The 18,964-nt window shown below is 39.2% G+C and overlaps 1 protein-coding gene across 14 annotated transcripts in view; it reads left to right on the top strand.

The window, feature by feature from the left end:
* The window catches only part of MYCBP2 (MYC binding protein 2, E3 ubiquitin protein ligase), a 180,995-nt gene extending 169,215 nt beyond the window's left edge, over positions 1 to 11,780 (top strand). For 13 of the 14 annotated variants that reach the window (XM_027674586.1, XM_027674585.1, XM_027674579.1 and 10 more), the window contains 10 exons: positions 178 to 279; positions 1,600 to 1,728; positions 4,231 to 4,363; positions 4,593 to 4,696; positions 5,790 to 5,978; positions 6,479 to 6,586; positions 7,256 to 7,465; positions 9,523 to 9,630; positions 9,836 to 10,001; positions 10,961 to 11,780. In XM_027674586.1, the coding sequence (XP_027530387.1) occupies positions 178 to 279; positions 1,600 to 1,728; positions 4,231 to 4,363; positions 4,593 to 4,696; positions 5,790 to 5,978; positions 6,479 to 6,586; positions 7,256 to 7,465; positions 9,523 to 9,630; positions 9,836 to 10,001; positions 10,961 to 11,076 (1,365 nt within the window). In that variant the 3' untranslated portion in view covers positions 11,077 to 11,780. The other variant, XM_027674590.1, reaches the window with a different exon arrangement.
* Positions 11,781 to 18,964: the final 7,184 nt, after the last annotated feature.

The following is an 18,964-nucleotide window of genomic DNA, read 5'->3' as shown; positions in this document are numbered from 1 at the left end:
TCTTTTGGAAAATAAAAAACTTGGGTTATATGAGCAGGCTTCAGCTAACAATAACAGAGTTTGCAGGTAACAGTGACATTCTTATCTGCCAAAGTTTATTTTTTTTGTATTTGTTTGAGTTTTGTTTTTTGTTTTTAATGTGTCTAAGACATTTAATTCTACCTTGCCTTTCAATAGCTGTGGCTGGCCTTAGCATCCCTCTGTGTTCTTGATCAGGATCATGTTGACAGACTATCCTCAGGAAGATGGATGGGAAAGGATGGGCAACAGAAACAGATGGTGAGACTGAAAATCATATGGTTTTGTGTTTATTTTTATTTATTCAGTTATCAAAGAATTCAGAATAATGGTAGGGAAAGGTACACTTGGCCTAATCTTATTTGTCCCTTATGTTCCCAGGGGAGATTGTACATACACATTTGAAGTATTTGTGTTCTAGACAAGCACTGCTCAGAAAACAGAAATTTCAACTTAAAACAGTAAGGTTAAGTTCAGGAGGAAGCAAGGCCTTCCTAACACCTATGGGATGGATTTTTGAGTAGATTGACTCAGTTAATACAACACTCTCTATCAGAGCTTTTTCCTTCTGTCTTAATCCCTGTCACATAATAAAATCAATTCTTTTGTGTTCCTCAATAACTACTTCCCCATCTCAGTAGAGAATGATTACCCCAAAGAGAGAGAAACTGTTTCTAACTGAACGGGAGGCAAGGAAAGATTGTGCACTAACAACCCAGGATACTTAGAACAAATAATTCTTAGAGCTGCTGAACCCAGCCTGAAATTCCCCAATCCTGTTTTACATCATGATATTCAGATGTCGAGGGTGAACTGTGTGTCTCCCTACAAGAACTGCTTTGGAAGAACTCTGTTCCAAGTTGCATGAGCAGTATCATGGAAACCACATGTTCTGTGATTACAATGGAAACTTGTTCTCAAACATATGCATAATCAAAATCAGTGATTGAACTCTTATTTGTGCAGATATTTTGAACTGCAAAACACAACCATGTTGAATTTTTAAAAAATTGTATCAGTAGAGTAACTTAATTTTACGATGGATTTTGAAGTTTGTTATTTCAACCATATTGCCTCTGAGTTATAGATGACCTACAGCTTTGTTTAGATGTTTGAACAGAGTAAACATACCATATCAAAGTAATGAAGGGTAAATATCATGCCTGCTGACTAAGCTTGAGTACTTGTATCTCTGAACTTTTCTGTTAACATGCCCGTAACCCACTGTTACCACATAAAGCTCTTCTCTAGTTTCAACAGAAACCTCTTCAACTAGTTTCAACACTAGTTAAAAACGATGTCTCAACTACATTGTTGAAAAACATATTTTTGCTACATCACACAAAACATGAAATGAAGAATATCAGAAAAACTGATGCCATAAATTGAGGCTTTTTGTGTCCAGGAGTAATTGTTTAAATATTGAGTACTCTAAAGATAGCATTAATAGTCAAAACAAGCTCTTTATCCCCCTTTATAAATTGGAGGGGAAGTGTGGGGTGACTGGAGGGAGAATAAAAACAGATGCTGAAAGGAAGTGATAAAGAGGAATTATTTCGTATTTTTTCTTTTTTCTCTCAGCCAATGTGTGATAACCACGATGATGGTGAAACTGCTGCAATCATTTTATGTAATGTCTGTGGGAATTTGTGCACAGATTGTGACCGATTCCTTCATCTCCATCGTCGAACAAAAACTCATCAGAGACAGGTAGAGTATACATGACATCATGTTTTGTATGCACTGCATATATTGTGTGCATTTCCCCAAATAATATATAAGCAAAAGGCAGTAGCAAGTATCAAATCTGAAAAGGGTGTTTTATTTTGTTTTAGAGATGGGATAGATAAGTTTCCATTTAATGATTTTTCGTTGTTTTTAGTTACATTTTCTTGTCACTTATCTTGGAAGAAGGTTAGAAAATCTTGTAGCAGTCCCTAATTCTAGTTCTTATGCTACATCAGCTTTTTTCTCTCTTGTTTAACATTGGGTCGGAACACTTTTTTAGGAGAATTTAGGAGCTCCCTAGACTTTCTTAAATATACATTGGTTCTTTACTCCTGTTAAATTATATCTCCTTTACTTCTATCATATGAACTCAGGGCTTATCAACCTCTTCATTTCTAATGTATGTATATTTTTTTCATATCCAGGAAGACCATTTGATAGCAAATATTCCTACTGGTTCTTCTATGTCAATCTTCTCTTATTGCACAATATTCCTCTAGCTTTCACTCTGTTTTCACAGATAAGTATGGTGTCATATTCAAAAGCTTGAAAATTTCCTGACTTCTTTTGGTTTTGTTTTTCGGATTGAAACTTTGCCTTAGATCTGAGTTTTTGCAAATTGCTGAGTACTCTGTTAATTAGTGTTCTTTTGTGTTATTCTTTTATCCTTTTCATCTCTAAACTTGAAACTACATTCTCCGTGGAATTTTTCTTTTTCTCATTAAAATTAATGTTGGAGATGCTTTTACTTCTGGAATTATTGAACATTTCCTCTTTCTTGACACTATTTCTCTCTTACGTTTTTTGTGGTCCTTTATTTTCCCCTTTCCCTCTTGACTACTTACATTTGCACAAAGATTAAAATAATAAACATCATTAATAAAGTTAATTCAATGGAAATCATTCCTCTTCTCCCTCTCCTAGAATGCATCTATATTAACTTTTTAATTATGACAAGGAATGGGCTTTTAAAGCAGATGTGATCATCTCTCTTTAACGTGCTTTGATTTCTGTCATTGAGCAGCCTTGGAGTGCGTGAACTGGATTATTTTCAGGTGAAACTAAGAACAAAAGATAGAGGGACACACAGCTAATGGTCATTCAGTGCATGGGATCAGCTAGTCTAGAGCATGTGTGATGTAAACATCAGACCACTGGTATTGAGTTTCACTCTACAGTGGAACACTCCTCCCTGGTGCCTCTGCCATTGCAGTGAAGTCTCAGCCTGGCAGTTCCATGGCCATCCGTTATCTTCTCTTTCTTAGCTAGAATCTTTGCAATCCCCTTAGAAATTTTCCTGTTTTGTCATCCCAGGAAGATCATTTTTTCTGTCTACTCTTCTGTCATGGCACAGCACAGTCTATTCTCATTTATTTTTCTGATTTCTCCTATATAGCCTATTCAGATTACAGTTGATAAAAAGTAAGTTCTTATCTCATAGAAGTCCTCACATTTCTCCTTTAATCTGTCCAAAATAGCTACTTATCAGATTTTCCTATTTACTTCTAAAAGCATGTTTAAACTTTTGCTCTTTATTCACTGCCTTTACCTTTACCTTTACATTTCTCATGTTAAGCCCCTCAATTTCAATTTTAAGTTCCGTCATGTTCCCTCTCTCCTGGCTTCTGTTTGCTTCCTGTTCTTTGTCCAATTTCAGTCATACATTCCTCTTTAATGTATTTTCTCCCCCTTCCAGAAAGAACAGCCTGTAAGTTACTATGACATGCTTATGTAATACCCATTGTGAACAATTAGGGGTTTGATTTTTTTCTGATTCTGATAAGAATTAAAGTTTAAAGTGAGAGTATAAATCCATACCTAGGAAAATTCTAACTTTCATTGCATTGCAGGTGAAATGAATGCAAACAGAACTGCCTTCAAAACTTGGGAAAGGAGTAAAAGAAGAAACTGCATAAAGTCCCCTAAGGATCTCATGCAGTTTTTTGATTTTGCAAAAATTTTATATTTTCCTCATTGTAGCCAAAAGTATCCACTGTGTATTTATGTGAAAATCGAAAATGTTAATATTACACACTTGTATAATTGTTATTCTATAGTACATATTTTTAAGACCATAATTATCAGTGTTGCTCTGATAAACTACTGGCATGGTTATGTGAAGATGTTATCTTGTGCTTGTAATATACTGTGGCCTACTGGATGAGTTGGATAGGAGTTATGAAGGCCAAGCTCCATATTTATTAAACTAGGAAAAAAATGTTGTGCAGCTCTCTTGTTAGCATTGCTGCACTATTGTTTCACAGCCATGTTAGATCAAGAGTTAATTTTATTTATTTTTACTTCTGAAAACACAGAGCCTTTATCCATGCTGCAATATGTAAAAGTTATGGAATGTATAAAAGAAAAATGGCTTGCAGTAGACAAGCTGCACAGAATCTATAAAACATACAGTGTAAATCCAAAGAGACAGTGACAAAAATAACATAGAGATGCTATTTAGTATCTGTTTGGTTAACCTGACAGGTATTCAAAGAAGAAGAAGAAGCTATCAAAGTTGATCTCCATGAGGGATGTGGTAGGACCAAACTTTTCTGGCTGATGGCATTAGCAGATTCTAAAACTATGAAGGCTATGGTGGAGTTTAGAGAACAGACAGGTAAAACACAAGTGTTATTACTTGCTCTTTATCCTGATTATTTTGATTTTCACCTCTTTTAGGGCAATACTTTTAATTGTTTGTTAATAAAAATAAAATAGTTTAGCTGCATAAGAATTGCTGGATTTTTAGTTGTTTTCTGTGACTGTTGTTTAGATGTCTGTTAGAGTATCAGTCCCTTATGTTTCATTAGAACATTTTTTGGTTTTGTTTACTCTTGGGGACCTAGGCAAACCGGCCACCAGCAGTTCTGAAGCCTGTCGTTTCTGTGGATGTAGGAGTGGAACAGAATTATCAGCAGTGGGAAGTGTTTGTTCTGATGCAGACTGCCAGGTGTGTATTAGCAAGTACAGTCATCATTAACTACATAAATAGAAGAGACCACAGGATGAAATAGGGTTCTTATTTTAAGTAAACCTTGTTCATCCCTGTGGTCCATTTTAAATCAGGCCTCTCATATGAAAAGGTTTTAATATTGAATATTATCATTCAAATAATTCTGAGTTTTTAAATATTTATTTTAGTTACATATTACAAACACCAATAGTCAACCAGAATACTGCGTAGTTTCATTATTATCTTCAAAAGTATCTCAAGTTTTCACAATAGTGTTGCAATTATAAAGTAAAATACACACTGTCAACGTAAAGTCTAGTGTACCGGAAAGCTTGATAAAGCTAGTTTGCCTAACAGCCTGTGTATTATGTGAGCATAGAACATGACTTGGCCAGGTTTGGCAATTGTATTCGTGTATCCTAAGTGGTTTTGTGTCCTACAGTATGGGTGAAATTGGCAGAGGACCGAATCCTAACCCGTTTCTTATCCCACCCTATTTATTTCTGTTTAAATGAAGCAAGTTGACCATCTTTTTTTCTCTCTCAGCCTATGAATACATTATATTAATGTAACATCAATTCAGTTCAATTTGCTGTTAGCTTCTGGGCAACTTTTTAAGTTTTCTACTTATCAGGGGTAGGAATTAGAGACAGTTAAAATTCCATTTCCTGTAAAAGTGCTTTATGTTGACTAATGATTAGCTTATAATGTGTTCTTAAGAGTGGGTTACTTGATACCTTTCCTGAAAGACCAAAATCTGCAGATATCTTAAAGGCTGTTAATGCAGGGTAATCAGGAACCACTCAATATATAAACTGCACGTGGAGGATCAAAGAACAGTTCTTTTTCTATTGAAATTTTTAAATTATGGTTTCAATAAACCATTTCTATTCAGAAGTAACATAAGTAACCATTGTAATTTCAAGTACACAACATGCAGTTTTTCCCAAGTACCTGCTGTACCAGTAGACAACATGAATCATGATTCTTTCATCTCAGTTCATTGCACAGACCAGCAGTCCTTCAAAAAGTGACACTGTCAAAACACTCAGTGAAGGGGAAAAGGTGATTAACTCTTTACTTTTAATAGGAGTATGCTAAAATTGCCTGCAGCAAGACACACCCCTGCGGTCATCCCTGTGGAGGCGTTAAGAATGAAGAGCACTGTTTGCCATGCTTGCATGGCTGTGATAAGAATGCTACAACTCTTAAACAAGATGCTGATGACATGTGCATGATCTGCTTTACTGAAGCACTTTCAGCAGCACCAGCTATCCAGGTTTTTGGGATTTTTTTTTCCCTTTCAAGAGATTACTGTTATAATTATAATGTGTAGTGTGAAAGAAGCTAAAATACAAAGTCTTTCAAGTGGTGTTCTTAAAAATTTAAACAGAGACATCATAACAATGTTTAGGTTACTTAAAAAGCTTTCTTTTTGTCTGGCATTACTTCTATTTCAAGAAAGCCGATTGGATCAATTTAGTTTGCTCTGTCTACTTTATTAAAACACATATTTTATAAAGGAGAAAAACAACTGAGGTAATTAGTAGGTATACTTCATATTTATTTCATATATCCCCAGGTGATTTTGGAGTGGTTATGATTTTAATGACCATTTCGTATTCTTTCTCTTTGTTAAGAAGAAAATAGGGGTCTTGTAGGATTTTAAATGAAGTAATACTGGAATTTATGTATGTTGCCACTTAAAAGTAAATAACTACTTCTACTTTAGTAGTCAATGTAACTTCAGTGTTCACTTATATGTATTCTTTTCTAAAGCTGGACTGCAGCCATGTTTTCCATTTGCAATGCTGTCAGCGAGTACTAGAAAACAGATGGCTTGGGCCAAGGATAACTTTCGGGTTTATGTCCTGTCCTATTTGCAAGGTAAATGAGCTGCGTGCCTGCCTAGGTCAAACAGGTTACCTGATACGTAGGGAAGAATACACATGCTTAATTCAGCTTAAATTACTAGAAATTCCTTTTGTACTCAACAAAATTTAAATTGCTGTACTCAAAATCACGTGATAGCTGCTGGAAGGGGAGAGCACCTTAACACCATAGGAATATGAAGTTTGGGAATGGTCAGCCATTCTGCATGCTGTGTTTCTTTTGTCATGCTGCATTGTGGTAGTTTATGGCAATAGCTGGTGATCATTAAATGATAAAGAGCTGCCATAGAGGACTGACAGTCATTATTCTTAATTGCTTAGCAGTAAGTCAAAAGGACCAAAATTTAAAAAAACATACAATCAGCACATTCTTGTGCTGTGCTAAATATTTTGTGTATTCTTGACCATCCCTCTGTGGTTGTTAGTCTGTTGTAAGGGCTGATGATTTCTTATAATAACAGGCCGTGGAAAGAGCATTCCTGCTTACTATTTTTGCAGCAAATAGAGTATATACTATATCAGCCATTTTTTGAAATGTTCACTGCCCAAGCTCTTAGGTTTTTATGACATCCATCATACTATTTCTGTCTGACCATAATACAAATTATCATAGCAGTTGTGATAAAGATGCAAGATACTTTAATCAGTATTTCTTTTATTTCAGAACAAAATCAATCATACAGTATTAAAGGATTTGCTTGATCCAATCAAAGAACTCTATGAAGATGTAAGGAGAAAAGCGCTAATGAGATTGGAGTATGAAGGGTTGCACAAGAGCGAGGCCATCACGACGCCAGGTGTTAGATTTTATAATGACCCAGCTGGCTATGCTATGAACAGATATGCTTACTATGTTTGCTACAAGTGCAAAAAGGTATGGTGATTAATTACTAAATGTATGTTGTAGTTTTAAAAGTAATATCTTAGGACGGAACATATATTTAATGTATTCTCTATGGAGTAGAAAAATAGGAAAAGAAGTTGTTCACAGGATAATAATTAAAAAAGCGTTGAGCAAATGAGATATACACAGTGTTTTATCTTGTAAAGATGTATATGCAGAGCAGTTGTATATACAAATTGTATATACTGAGCAGCTCAGAAACCAAAACCACGATAGCCTCCTTACAAGAATGTGCAGGTGATACTGTGTTAGAACTCCGACCATCCCTTTGTCCCACTTCCAAGTCATGCTTTATGTCAACATTGAAATAGTATAAACATATTTCATTCTAACTCTGCCATATGGAGAGCTCTTTACTAAGATGCCACGTAAATATTACTTTTACCCAGGTTGGGAGTTCATTGTAACTGTGGTGAACTGACTTTGGGGCAGAAGTGTAGGAAGAATGGAAAAGGAGTAGAAAGGAAATGTGTGGTCTAGCCTGATGGATTCTAGGTCATATGCGTACAGTTCTCTTCAGGAAGAGAATATAAAATTTAACCAGAAGACAAAAATATACAAACAGCCCCTGGGTTTCCCCATCAGCAAAGACATTCTTTATCTGTGGTTAGAGAAAATGGCTGTAGAAATTCTGGATAATCACTGAACTGTTCAGTCAAAGGTTAGGCTCACTGATCTCTGAGGTCTTTTCCAGCCTTAATAATTCTAACCCCCTCCGTTTGCTTCTTTCATCTGAAGCTGATTTTAGTGCCCAACTTGATCACATCTTTTTCTTTTTTCCCTTAGGAATGAATGGAACAAGGCAATTTCATGATCAAATTTTCAAGGGCAACCCCAATAATTTTTTTGTTAAATGGAAGTGAACAATTTGGAAATAAGAGAACAAAGGATTAACTTCCATATGCTAGGGAAGGACTGTAATGCATCACTCTAGCTCACTACTCCACAGTTACTCAGTTCACTTCTATTCCTGCCTCCCACAGTTCATCCATTTTCATTCCTCATCCTTTAGAAACTTGCCTACTGCCTTTTTTTCATCCCTTACAAAAATACTTTCTTTTTTCATCTTTCTCCAGTTTTTAGCCCTGTTCCTGTTTTTTCTTTTACTTTCTTTCCAGTATTTAATACTTGGTATTTCAGTGTTTTTCTTATTGCCCTCTTTTTCTTTCCCTTTTATCTCATTATTCCCTTTCATACTGCGTTCATGTCTGAATAGCAACATTCAGCTATCTAATTTCTAACTTCTTTCCTTCCTTTAGCACTTATTCACCCCAAACCCTACTACCTAATTCTCTGACACGCATTCCATAGGACTCTTCCTTTTTTTTTTTTTAATCTGCAGAGTTTGGGGGAAAGTAGGGTGCTTAAATTTTTCCTTCCTCACAGCTGCCTTGAGACCACTTTCCCTGTCCTTTTAAAAACACTGCAAAATGGCTAGAATTGCTGAGAGTAGGAATTTTGTGCATTGTTTAATTAGATAATAAGATGGTAACGAAGGAAGTTACTCATCACCGCATCTCACTGCTGCATGTGAAAACACTTTTGTATATGAGGAAATTCATCAGTTTCGAGCTCACTTTGGTGCATTTTTGAGCCCAGTGTGTCCTGGTAGAATAAGATGAGAATCTGCAGAAAATACCAAAATTCTAATTATAAGGGATCCCACATGTGCATAAAAACTGATATTCCCTTCAGTTATTAAAAAGCCCTCCTGGTGGATTGTTCTGAGCTGCCTTCAGCCTCATTCCTGTCTTTTTCATAGAGTTCATAGAGCATCCAAATACTGTTTCAAAAGCCTTTAAGTCACTTGCATAGACCGGGGTATGTTGCACAGTTTTTGGTCTTGTTTATCCTGAGACATTGTTTGAGTACCTCAAAAACATGTATCCAGAGACAGAGTCGAGAGAGATCGGCATACTGGAGACTACTGTAATGGCTGTGTCATTCATCATTTTCCCCTCAATTGAATTGGTTAAAAGAATAGTTCTCTCTTGTTTAATGTCCAATCATTTCTATCTACAATTAAGGCATATTTTGGTGGCGAAGCTCGTTGTGATGCTGAGGCTGGACAAGGAGATGACTATGATCCCAGAGAGCTTATCTGTGGTGCATGCTCTGATGTTTCAAGGGCTCAGGTGAGTAAATAACTTGTATTCATGTTCTTATTTCACTCTGAAGCTCTGCATACCTGAGCTGTACCATAATTCACAGTCATTTGTAATTATATGTATTGTACAGTGTTGTGTAATACCACAATATACTACAGAATGTAGAAATGAATTATTGGGATTGTTAGAGCATAGGTACTTCATTAATCTGTGTTTGCTTTCCTTTGCTCAGATGTGTCCCAAACACGGTACAGATTTCTTAGAATACAAATGCCGCTACTGCTGTTCAGTTGCTGTTTTTTTCTGTTTTGGGACAACACATTTTTGCAATGCTTGCCATGATGATTTCCAAAGAATGACAAGCATCCCTAAAGAAGAACTCCCACACTGTCCTGCAGGTAGGATTTTTACAAAGCAAAGTTACCCCGCTGAATTGGAGATAAGTAACTAGTTTTAATTGATATTCTTATCTTTTCTTGCTGATTTTTTTCTAGGAAAACCACAGGGTCAGTCATACAAATTTTAAATTTAGTAACTTGAATGATACTAGAATGGGTTCGTTCTATGCATGCTTTTGATTTTTGTTCTTTTTGTCATTGCACTGATCCTTTAAACATTAGATACTTGGATACAGAAAGACATTTCAATTTCCGTACACCAATTCAGACTCCAGATGTGGAATGATGTGTAAAACTATTAAATAATGTATCTCTATGCAGCTGTCATGTGCAAACTGTTACCCCAATGCCTTAGTTTCCAAATCTGTGTGCTGCTGATTTGACCTCACTAAATCATATAATTCACCTTGCTGTTGAAAAAAAAATGAGATCTTTTTGTTTACTTATTTCATGTAAGTATCTTAACCAAAAAAATTACGATTCCCAGTGTAACCTTTGTTTACTCTTATTCGTACTTACCAATTTTGCTCTTAGATTGTGTGAATTTCTTTCACAGTATGAATGAGATAAAACTTCTTTACTTTCAATTTGATTGTTTTAAATTACATGGCAGTTTGATCATTTTTTTTTCTCTTCAAATACCAGTTCAGCATTTGAAATAACTGTTTTAAGGAGCTAACAGGTTTTGATCATGTTTTGTCAGATTTAATTGACTTTCTTTTCTTTGCCTATTAAGCCTTCAGGCTTCTTGCTTGAATCTGACTGTGTGCAAGCACCTTCCTAGCTGCCATTTCTTAAACCTTAATTTTTGATGCCTTATAAATTCATATTATAGATGTATTACCTTCAGCTATCATGTTTTTTTGAGGGAATGTATGTTTGTTTATATTGTCTGCAAGCATTAATCTTTTGGGTTTTTTCTTTTCTTTTCCCCCTCATCATCCTGAAATTCACTGTAGGTCCCAAAGGTAAACAACTTGAAGGAACAGAATGTCCACTTCATGTTGTCCATCCACCCACTGGTGAAGAATTTGCTCTGGGTTGTGGGGTTTGCAGAAATGCTCACACTTTTTAGACTAGCATTTTTTTTACCAGAGCAAAAACAGGTGCCCTCATCCCTCAAGTGTCCTGAAAACAAAGTCCAGATGGGATGAGGATGGGACCATTTCATAACCCAGGTAAAAGGAACAATTTACAGTGCAAGAAGGATGCCAAATACCATGTACATAATTCTTGCTGTGAGATATTGACATTTTTTGAACCAAGACATCAAAATTTGTGAGGTGTTTGCATGTGGCCATTACAGTCATCGGCTAGGAAACATTGGACATTTACAAATAAACAATTGCTATTAAAGGATCTGTGTGTCTGTGGACTATGAATGATGCTGGCTTTCAGGAGACAGAAAAAATTACTGATTATTGTATACTGACTTTTTGTAATCTTGTACAATTGTAACGCATCACAAGTGGGAATGGGAAAGAAGAATATTCTGGTTTATTTCCTAGACTGTTTAAAAAAAAAATGTGTTAGGAAGGCATAAATGTAACAAGTATCACACTGTATATAAAGGTATCAATGTTTGTCCTGTATAAGAATTATTAAATTACAACAGCAGTTTCATTTAAACTTCTGGGTTATGTTTGAGCCTGAAATTTTAATGAAGTGCAATACTGAGTGTGCCTCATATCTTGCAGCTGTAAACATAATGGAATGTACATGTCAATAAAGCCACTGTACATTTTTATACAGTGAAAGTCTAATAAACGTGTAAGCCTCCATTTTCAGTAATGCTTTTTAGAAACGGGGGGGAGGAGGGAGATGTCTTTTAATTATTTCAGCAGAGTCTTTTTAAAAGTAGGAAAGTTTAGTGGGTAAACAGTGGTTATGGAAGTACTTAAGACATAAAAAGCACTGCTCCGTTTTTTAACAAAAAAGCTGGATAAATGTGCTAGCATTCATATGAAGAATTTTATTTCCATTTCAATTACCAACAGTGTTTAAAAACACAAAAGAAGACTGCATTCAGAAAACTTCAGACATCTGTAATTACAGAAAGGTTAGGGTTGGAAGGGACTTCTGGAGATCGTCCAGTCCAACCGCCCTGCTAAAGCAGGTTCACGTGGAGCAGCATGTATGTCTGCACTTCAAAATAGTTCTAAGTAGTTCACAAGCCTCTGAAGTACAATTTGTCTTATTCACAGTAGCACAGTAGCTCTATAGAGGGATCTGGACAGGCTGGATTGGTGGACTCAGGCCAGCAGTGTGAGGTTCAACAAGGCAAAGTGCTGGGTCCTGCACTCAAGTCACAACAACCCCCTGCAGTGCTACGGGCTGGGGGCAGAGTGGCTCATTGGAAAAGGACCTGGGGGTGCTGGGTCGACAGCCATCTGAATGTGAGCCCTGAGTGTGCCCAGGTGGCCAAGAAGGTCACTGGCATCCTGGCCTGTATCAGAAATAGTGTGGCCAGCAGGACCAGGGCAGTGATCGTCCCTATATTGGGTGTCTGACCTGCTGTCCTTTTTTGAAAATTTCTGAGTGTAGCACCATAGTTACAAATTAATTCTATGTTTTAATTTTTCAGCCTTCTCTTTCATTTTAGATTAATATGATATTAATTTAGGAAATTAGGATTACAGTGTGGAAAAGACATGGCACTGCTACGTTCAGTTTATTAAGTGGATGGGAGTGAGGGATAGGGAGTGTCAGGGAAATGTTTCTCTTGCACGCAAGTGACCGTCCCCAATTACTACTCCAAGGAGGGTGGCACGACCTCAGGGTCCTGGGTAGACCGCAGCTCCCTCACGTAATGGTTGAATCCCAGACACTCTGCTCCTACGCTGTCTCAGACATTCACGTCACCACAGCTCCCCGCACACCAATCTCTGCCGGTGATTACAGCCACATGCCAGCGCAGGCCACTAATCAGATCAGTCCACAATAAGATTGCAGTATGCCTTTCCAGCAGTCTCACATGCTTTTGTGTCAGCTGTTGATCCATAGCTCACGCAATGGAAATACTCAGTTCTTGCTTGCACCACCCTATTTGCCACAGCCCCCCCCCACTCAGCTAATTTACACCAAACTCAGCTCCTGGCTAAGGTAAGGCCTCAGTACTCCCACTTGGATCATTAGTTTACAAGCAGCTTAAATTTTCATGGGTGTATCCACCCACTGAGCACAAAGTGAAAAGTAAAAGTTAATCAGACACAGCTAATTAACATGTCACCATCAGGGCCAAATACGCTTGGTCCTTGTTAAACAGATTTTGTTGATTACATCATACTAAGTTAGTCCCTGTTTCACCTAAACAGAAGCTAGCAAGGGAGGTTCAGGACCACCCAGCATTCGGGATATAACTCCAACCTTGCAGGGCTTTGCCACAGCCCTCTGATTAACCCATGCCAGACATTGCAGGTGACTGAGAATGCAGTGGTTGTACCACAGATTCTTTGTCCCTCAGCCCATGGTGTCCTGGAGGGGGTGCGCTGTCACACCCGCTGCTCTCACTGGTAGGATGTAGTAGTGAACTTGTGCTGCCAAGCATTCCAGGTAGCAGGCTCTTCGCCATATACACCTACAGAGATGCAGCCAAATACAGAACAACAAACTGATAACAAAGCAGTCAGGTGCAACAAGTCATTGATAATCACCCAATGATGATCTCCTGCCAGCTGGCCAGGGTGTTTTCTCAGGTAACGTTCACCTCTGCAGTCTGTTGGGATTGAGGAGGTGCTCTGCGCTCTTACTGCAAGGTTTCATGTAGGCTGTCTGCTGCTCCTTGAAATACAATCCCTTTGGATGTAACTGTTTCTTTCTGTGTTGTACCTAATAGGGTTTTTGGCCCCTTGAAATCGTGGACACAGTATTTGAGGCATTGCTTTGGGTCAGCCACTGAGCAGCACATGCAGTGCTGTTTGCTATCACCATCCACAGATAGCATTGCTTCTACACTCCCACTCCTTTTTGCATCCCAGGTGATTCAAACATCCTTAGCCCGTGTTAGGTCTCAGCTAGTCTAGTATTTCCACTTCCCTGTCCACTCACTAATGTTCCTTTCCTGAATGTGGCTTTGTATACATCCACTCCTTTAATTTAACTTTTCTGCTCAGTCAGCTGCCCTGGAAAACATTCCCACTCCAGTGAGCCACAGTCCTGTGTCTTGCCTCTGCCATGCACTCCTCCTGAGCAGCCTTGAGAAGAAGGAAGGATGTCATTAAGCATGCTGGCACACAAAGAGTGCATACTCCACTGTGGCCACATGGGCAGCACTGGCATGTCAATTAAAGTAGAGATTCGGGTGGTTTGATATGATGGGGTTTGATGCACTAGCAGTAATTCACTATACTAATGCCAATTCCTAACAACAATGCTTAGAAACTTGGCCAGTGGACTTGAACAACTACTACTTAAAGGCATTTGTCTGGGGGCAGGTTGTATCAGTGGACTCTGTCAAGGAGCAGTAATAGCAATGGAATGATCTGAGCTACAGGGTAAATGCAATTTACTCCTCATTGGTTTTGCTCTAATAGACATAACATATGAAAGATGACACATTGCACTTGCATCCACCTCTGTCCCCATTTTCTCCAATACAAACAGGATTTGAGCAACAACATCCCAGTTCAAGACATTGTTACTCATAAGATCGCTGTCTCTACTTCTATGCCTTTGGGTTTTTCTATACTGTGCCCTAGTACTAAGGCCAGTCCTAATACAAATGCCAGCCCCCTCTTAGCAATAAGTCTCTTGGGGAATTTTTACCACTGCTGGCTTGCTAACCATGTTAACTCCTCAGCCACTGGCAGAGACAGCCAAACTGATTTGCAGGAAGAACCACAGAACACAGAGAAAATTGTAAACCAAAAAACTCCTCTACCAGGATGTTGTCGGGTCAACCTCTCAATGACCTGGTGCTGCCCCTTTCCAGCAGTATTGTTCTCCTGTCAGCTGGTGATCCATGGTCCATACCATGGAAAAGATCAGGTGGTGTCTGTGTTGCTGCTTGCACAGCTCAGCACACTCTACCTGTTTGTGTGGCACTCCAAGTCAAAGCCATGCCAGGATACTCCCATACTTTAACTGATGAAGCAACTATGGGAGCCATTCATCTGGGAAGAATTACTATAGCCTCTACAGACAGAAATAATATTTAGACATTGAGTTTAGAGGAACCTTTTAAAACAATTTTCTCCAGCTTTTACAGAAGCATGAGCAACAACGTCTAGTAATCAGCCTATTGCAGTCAACACTGTATCCTGCTGTTGCTCATCCTTACTTTTATCTTTTTATTATTTTTTATTTTATTTATCTTTTTATTTTTTAAGGCCATGAGGCCTTAAATTGAGGCCCTCTGGTTTAAGGACCATTTCACTTCTGGCTACATTTTGGGGGGGGGGGAAGTTACAGCTCCTGTTCTATAAGGTCTTGCTTGTGATAGTTAATATTTTATTAGTCCATAATACTACAATCTAACAGCGTAAGAACTTCCTCCCACTAGAAAATCTTCCTATATAGACATCTTAAGATAATAAAAACAGGAAGTTTCCCAAATTATATCTATTGCTGAAAAACAATCACTTCTTTTGGCATTGTTAAAGAAAAAGTTCTGTTTTCCTTTGCTTTTTTTCTGCACAATCTTTTTAGGATTGTCACAGGCATTCTAGACCAGGTCCTTCAGCCTAATATCACACTAATATCGCCATATTTTTCACAGCTTGTATTTTCATTAAATTGGAGTAGGCTACTCATGCCCTGCAAGCCTGACATACTTTCATCATAGCTGGATCTGGTCTATTTTATTGTTACTTAACTCTTTTCCAACTGCTTCTGTGATTTTGCCCTCTGTATTTTTATCCCAGCCAAATGCCAGCCAGGCTTATTGGGGTGGAGCACAGCTGCTTGCTGCAGGCCTGCTTCAGAGCCACTTGAATAGGGCCAGAAAATCAACACAGATGAGACTTTTCAGTGCTGAAAGCTGTAGCATTTACAATCAAGCCCTGGCCTTTGCAACGTTTTTGCAGGCTTCATCAAGTAGGTAGTCTATCAGCTGAAATGGGAAGAGGTGTACCGGTACAACCTCAACCTGATGTGGTGAGATGTGCCATTAGACACTGAGCTGTCACTGGCTATCATTCTCTTGGCTTTATGGAAGGGTGTCTGTGGGCTGTTCCTGATCTTCACATTATGATAGTGAGGGCTGCTTCAAATCTCTGCCATAAGCGAGTGACTCTCCCACCAGAAAGACTGAAACTTCATAGAGCTTCTCCTTCTGTTTTGTAAAAGTAAAAAATTACAAGGCAGTTTCCTCAATAGTCTCATTTCTGCATACCAGAGCTCAGAACAAGCCCTGGACTTTTTCTGGCACTACTGCGTGTACACAAATAAAAATAATTTCACCTTTATTATTTAAAATATTCCTCTCTCAAAACCTCATCTACTGTTAGTTAAGTGATGAATAAGGCAGAGAAACTCCTGAATGAAGACATAACTTGTTAAAGGTGTTCAAGTTGCTGACTAAAGCTTCAAAGTGCCTGACCACAGCTGGCAACAACACAGCTCTTTCACAGAACAGCATAGACTTCTCTTGTCTTTGGACCTTTGCTACTTGGACCCTTCTTAACCTGCTGCCACCTATCTTGGCACCAGCTACTAGAGTCCAAGAGCTCTACAAACAGCAGGGCTTTGCCTACCAGCTAAGCCAGAGCCAGCCGGGGGGGCTCATCGGGTGCCAGGAGAGGGTGTCCACACCACCACCTGCCCATAGGTTTTCTGTCATTCAGTTCTGGTAAACTAACTCCCCAGTTCTTGTGCTTTGCCAACAGATGCCACAGACATTTTTGGCAGTGCTCTGCGCCATATCCAGGGCCTGATTCAGCCCCAAGGACAGAGCTGGAGATGCCTTTCTAGCTGATTTTGGCTGCTATGTCCCCAAATAGTTTCATGTTCTTTCTGCACTTGTTCTCTTCTCCTGCACGCACATGCAGTGCCTAAAACATACACAAGCAGTTACAACAAAGCAAATAATGGCACATGCATTGAACCAAACTTTGTTTACTCCAAAGATAAGGCAGCAAATTGCAACTGCAAGGTACGGTAAGAAGTCCCTCCCATTAAGTCAATACATTGAAACTCACATAATGCAGTAGAAGTTACCTCAAAATAATGAAATTGCCACTGTTACATCTCCCAAGACTTCTACACAGACTCCGAAAATATTTGTTTTGGTCACATGATGTTCCTTTTTTTTTTCTGCAGACACCAGAATTTGATCAGAGCAAGTTACAAAGTCACATATTTTCTATTACAAGCATGTCTAAGATGCTCATTAATCTGTTCAAGGTGAAGTGATAACTCACCTCTTATTTCCAGATTTTTGCTGCATTTCCTGAAAAGCTGAAGGCTGGGTGTAGATTCATAAATACACGGAGAACTATAATGGCCAAGCTTTAGTAAAATACCTCAAGACATTTTGAATTGGAGAAAAAGAGTTTATTTCCTCATAGAAACTCAAAATGAAAATGAACATTTCTCACTGAAAAACATTCCTGTTTGTATGCAAGTCTTTTTTTTTCACTAATAATTTCAAAGAACTAGAAAAGAAAAAAAAAAGCTTGTTTTTTAACAGACTTCCAGTATCCAAGGTAATGTATTTATATAAAGTGTGCTTCTCAGGTATGGTGGTGTTTCAGCAACCACTGAAGAGCTGTTGTCCTGTTTCAAAGCCACTGGATCACATCCGGTTGTTTCCAAAAAACTTAATTACAGGAATTGGGATCATAACAATTCAAGCAGTAATTTATTGTTTCTTGCAATAAGTGAATAATTAAGTTTTGGGAATCTCAACAACTGTAAAGAGTTCAGTCATATGCAGTGCTGAAAAACAAGCTGTATTGGGGTGCCTCACACATGTGGGGGACACATGGTAACAAGGCATTTGCAGCCCATGGGAAATGTCACAAATCACTTTGTTTTCTTTGCCTGGCAGTATCTCAAGCACATCATTTCCCGTGCCTGCCAGCTCCAGGAAGCATTCATGTTTTGCTTTCTCCATTACATCTCCCTAAGGCTGGCCTGGCACGGGGCTTTCAAATCACAGAGATAATTCGCTGTACCAGTGAATACCTGGCTCTATTCCTGGTGCTATCCAGTGTGCCCAGGTGGCCAAGAATGCCAATGGCATCCTGGCCTGTGTCAAAAATAGTGTGGCCAGAAGGACAAGGGCAGTGATTCTTCCCCTGTGCTCGGCACTGGTGAGGCCGCATCTGGAATCATGATTTGGACCCCTCATTTCAAGAAAGACATTGAGATGCTGGCAAATGTCCAGAGAAGGCCAACGAAGCTGGCAAAGGGTCAGGAGCACAAGTCTGACAGGAGCAGCTGAGAGAACTGGGGTTGTTTAGCCTGGAGAAGCAGAGGCTCAGGAGTGACTTTCAACTACCTGAAAAGAGGTTGTAGCATGGTGGAGGTAGGCCTCTTCTAAGTAACAAGTGACAGGACCAGAGGACGTAGCCTCAAGCTGCACCAGGGGAGGTTTAGGTGGGACATGAGAAGGAATTTCTTCCCAGAAGGGGTGATTAGATGTTGTAATGGACTGCCCAGGAAGGTGATGGGGTCACCGACCCTACAGGTGACTGGACATGGCACTGAGTGCCATGGTCTAGCTGACATGGGGGTGTTTAGTCATAGGCTGGACTCGATGACCTCTGAGGTCTTTTCCAACCCAACTGCTTCTGTGATTTCCCGCGCTACCCCTCTATACTTTCCTCCTCCCTTCCTGCCCGAGGCAGGCGGAGCTCAGCCGCGGCGGGGAGGAGAGCAGCGGGCTGGAGGAGGAGCCGCCGCTGTCCCTCACCGGGAGGCGCCGCGGTGGCGGCGGGGCAGGAGAGCAGGGGAGGGGCTGCACCGCCTCACCGCCCGCCCGCCCGCCCGCCGCCATTTTGGCTGATCCGCGTCGCTTCCGC

This window comes from Neopelma chrysocephalum, unplaced genomic scaffold (genome assembly GCF_003984885.1).
Source record: "Neopelma chrysocephalum unplaced genomic scaffold, ASM398488v2 Primary Assembly neopelma1_25, whole genome shotgun sequence".
Classification (NCBI taxonomy): Eukaryota; Metazoa; Chordata; class Aves; order Passeriformes; family Pipridae; genus Neopelma; species Neopelma chrysocephalum.
Note: the sequence above shows the minus strand (reverse complement) of the source record. Positions and strands in the feature narration are given on the sequence as shown.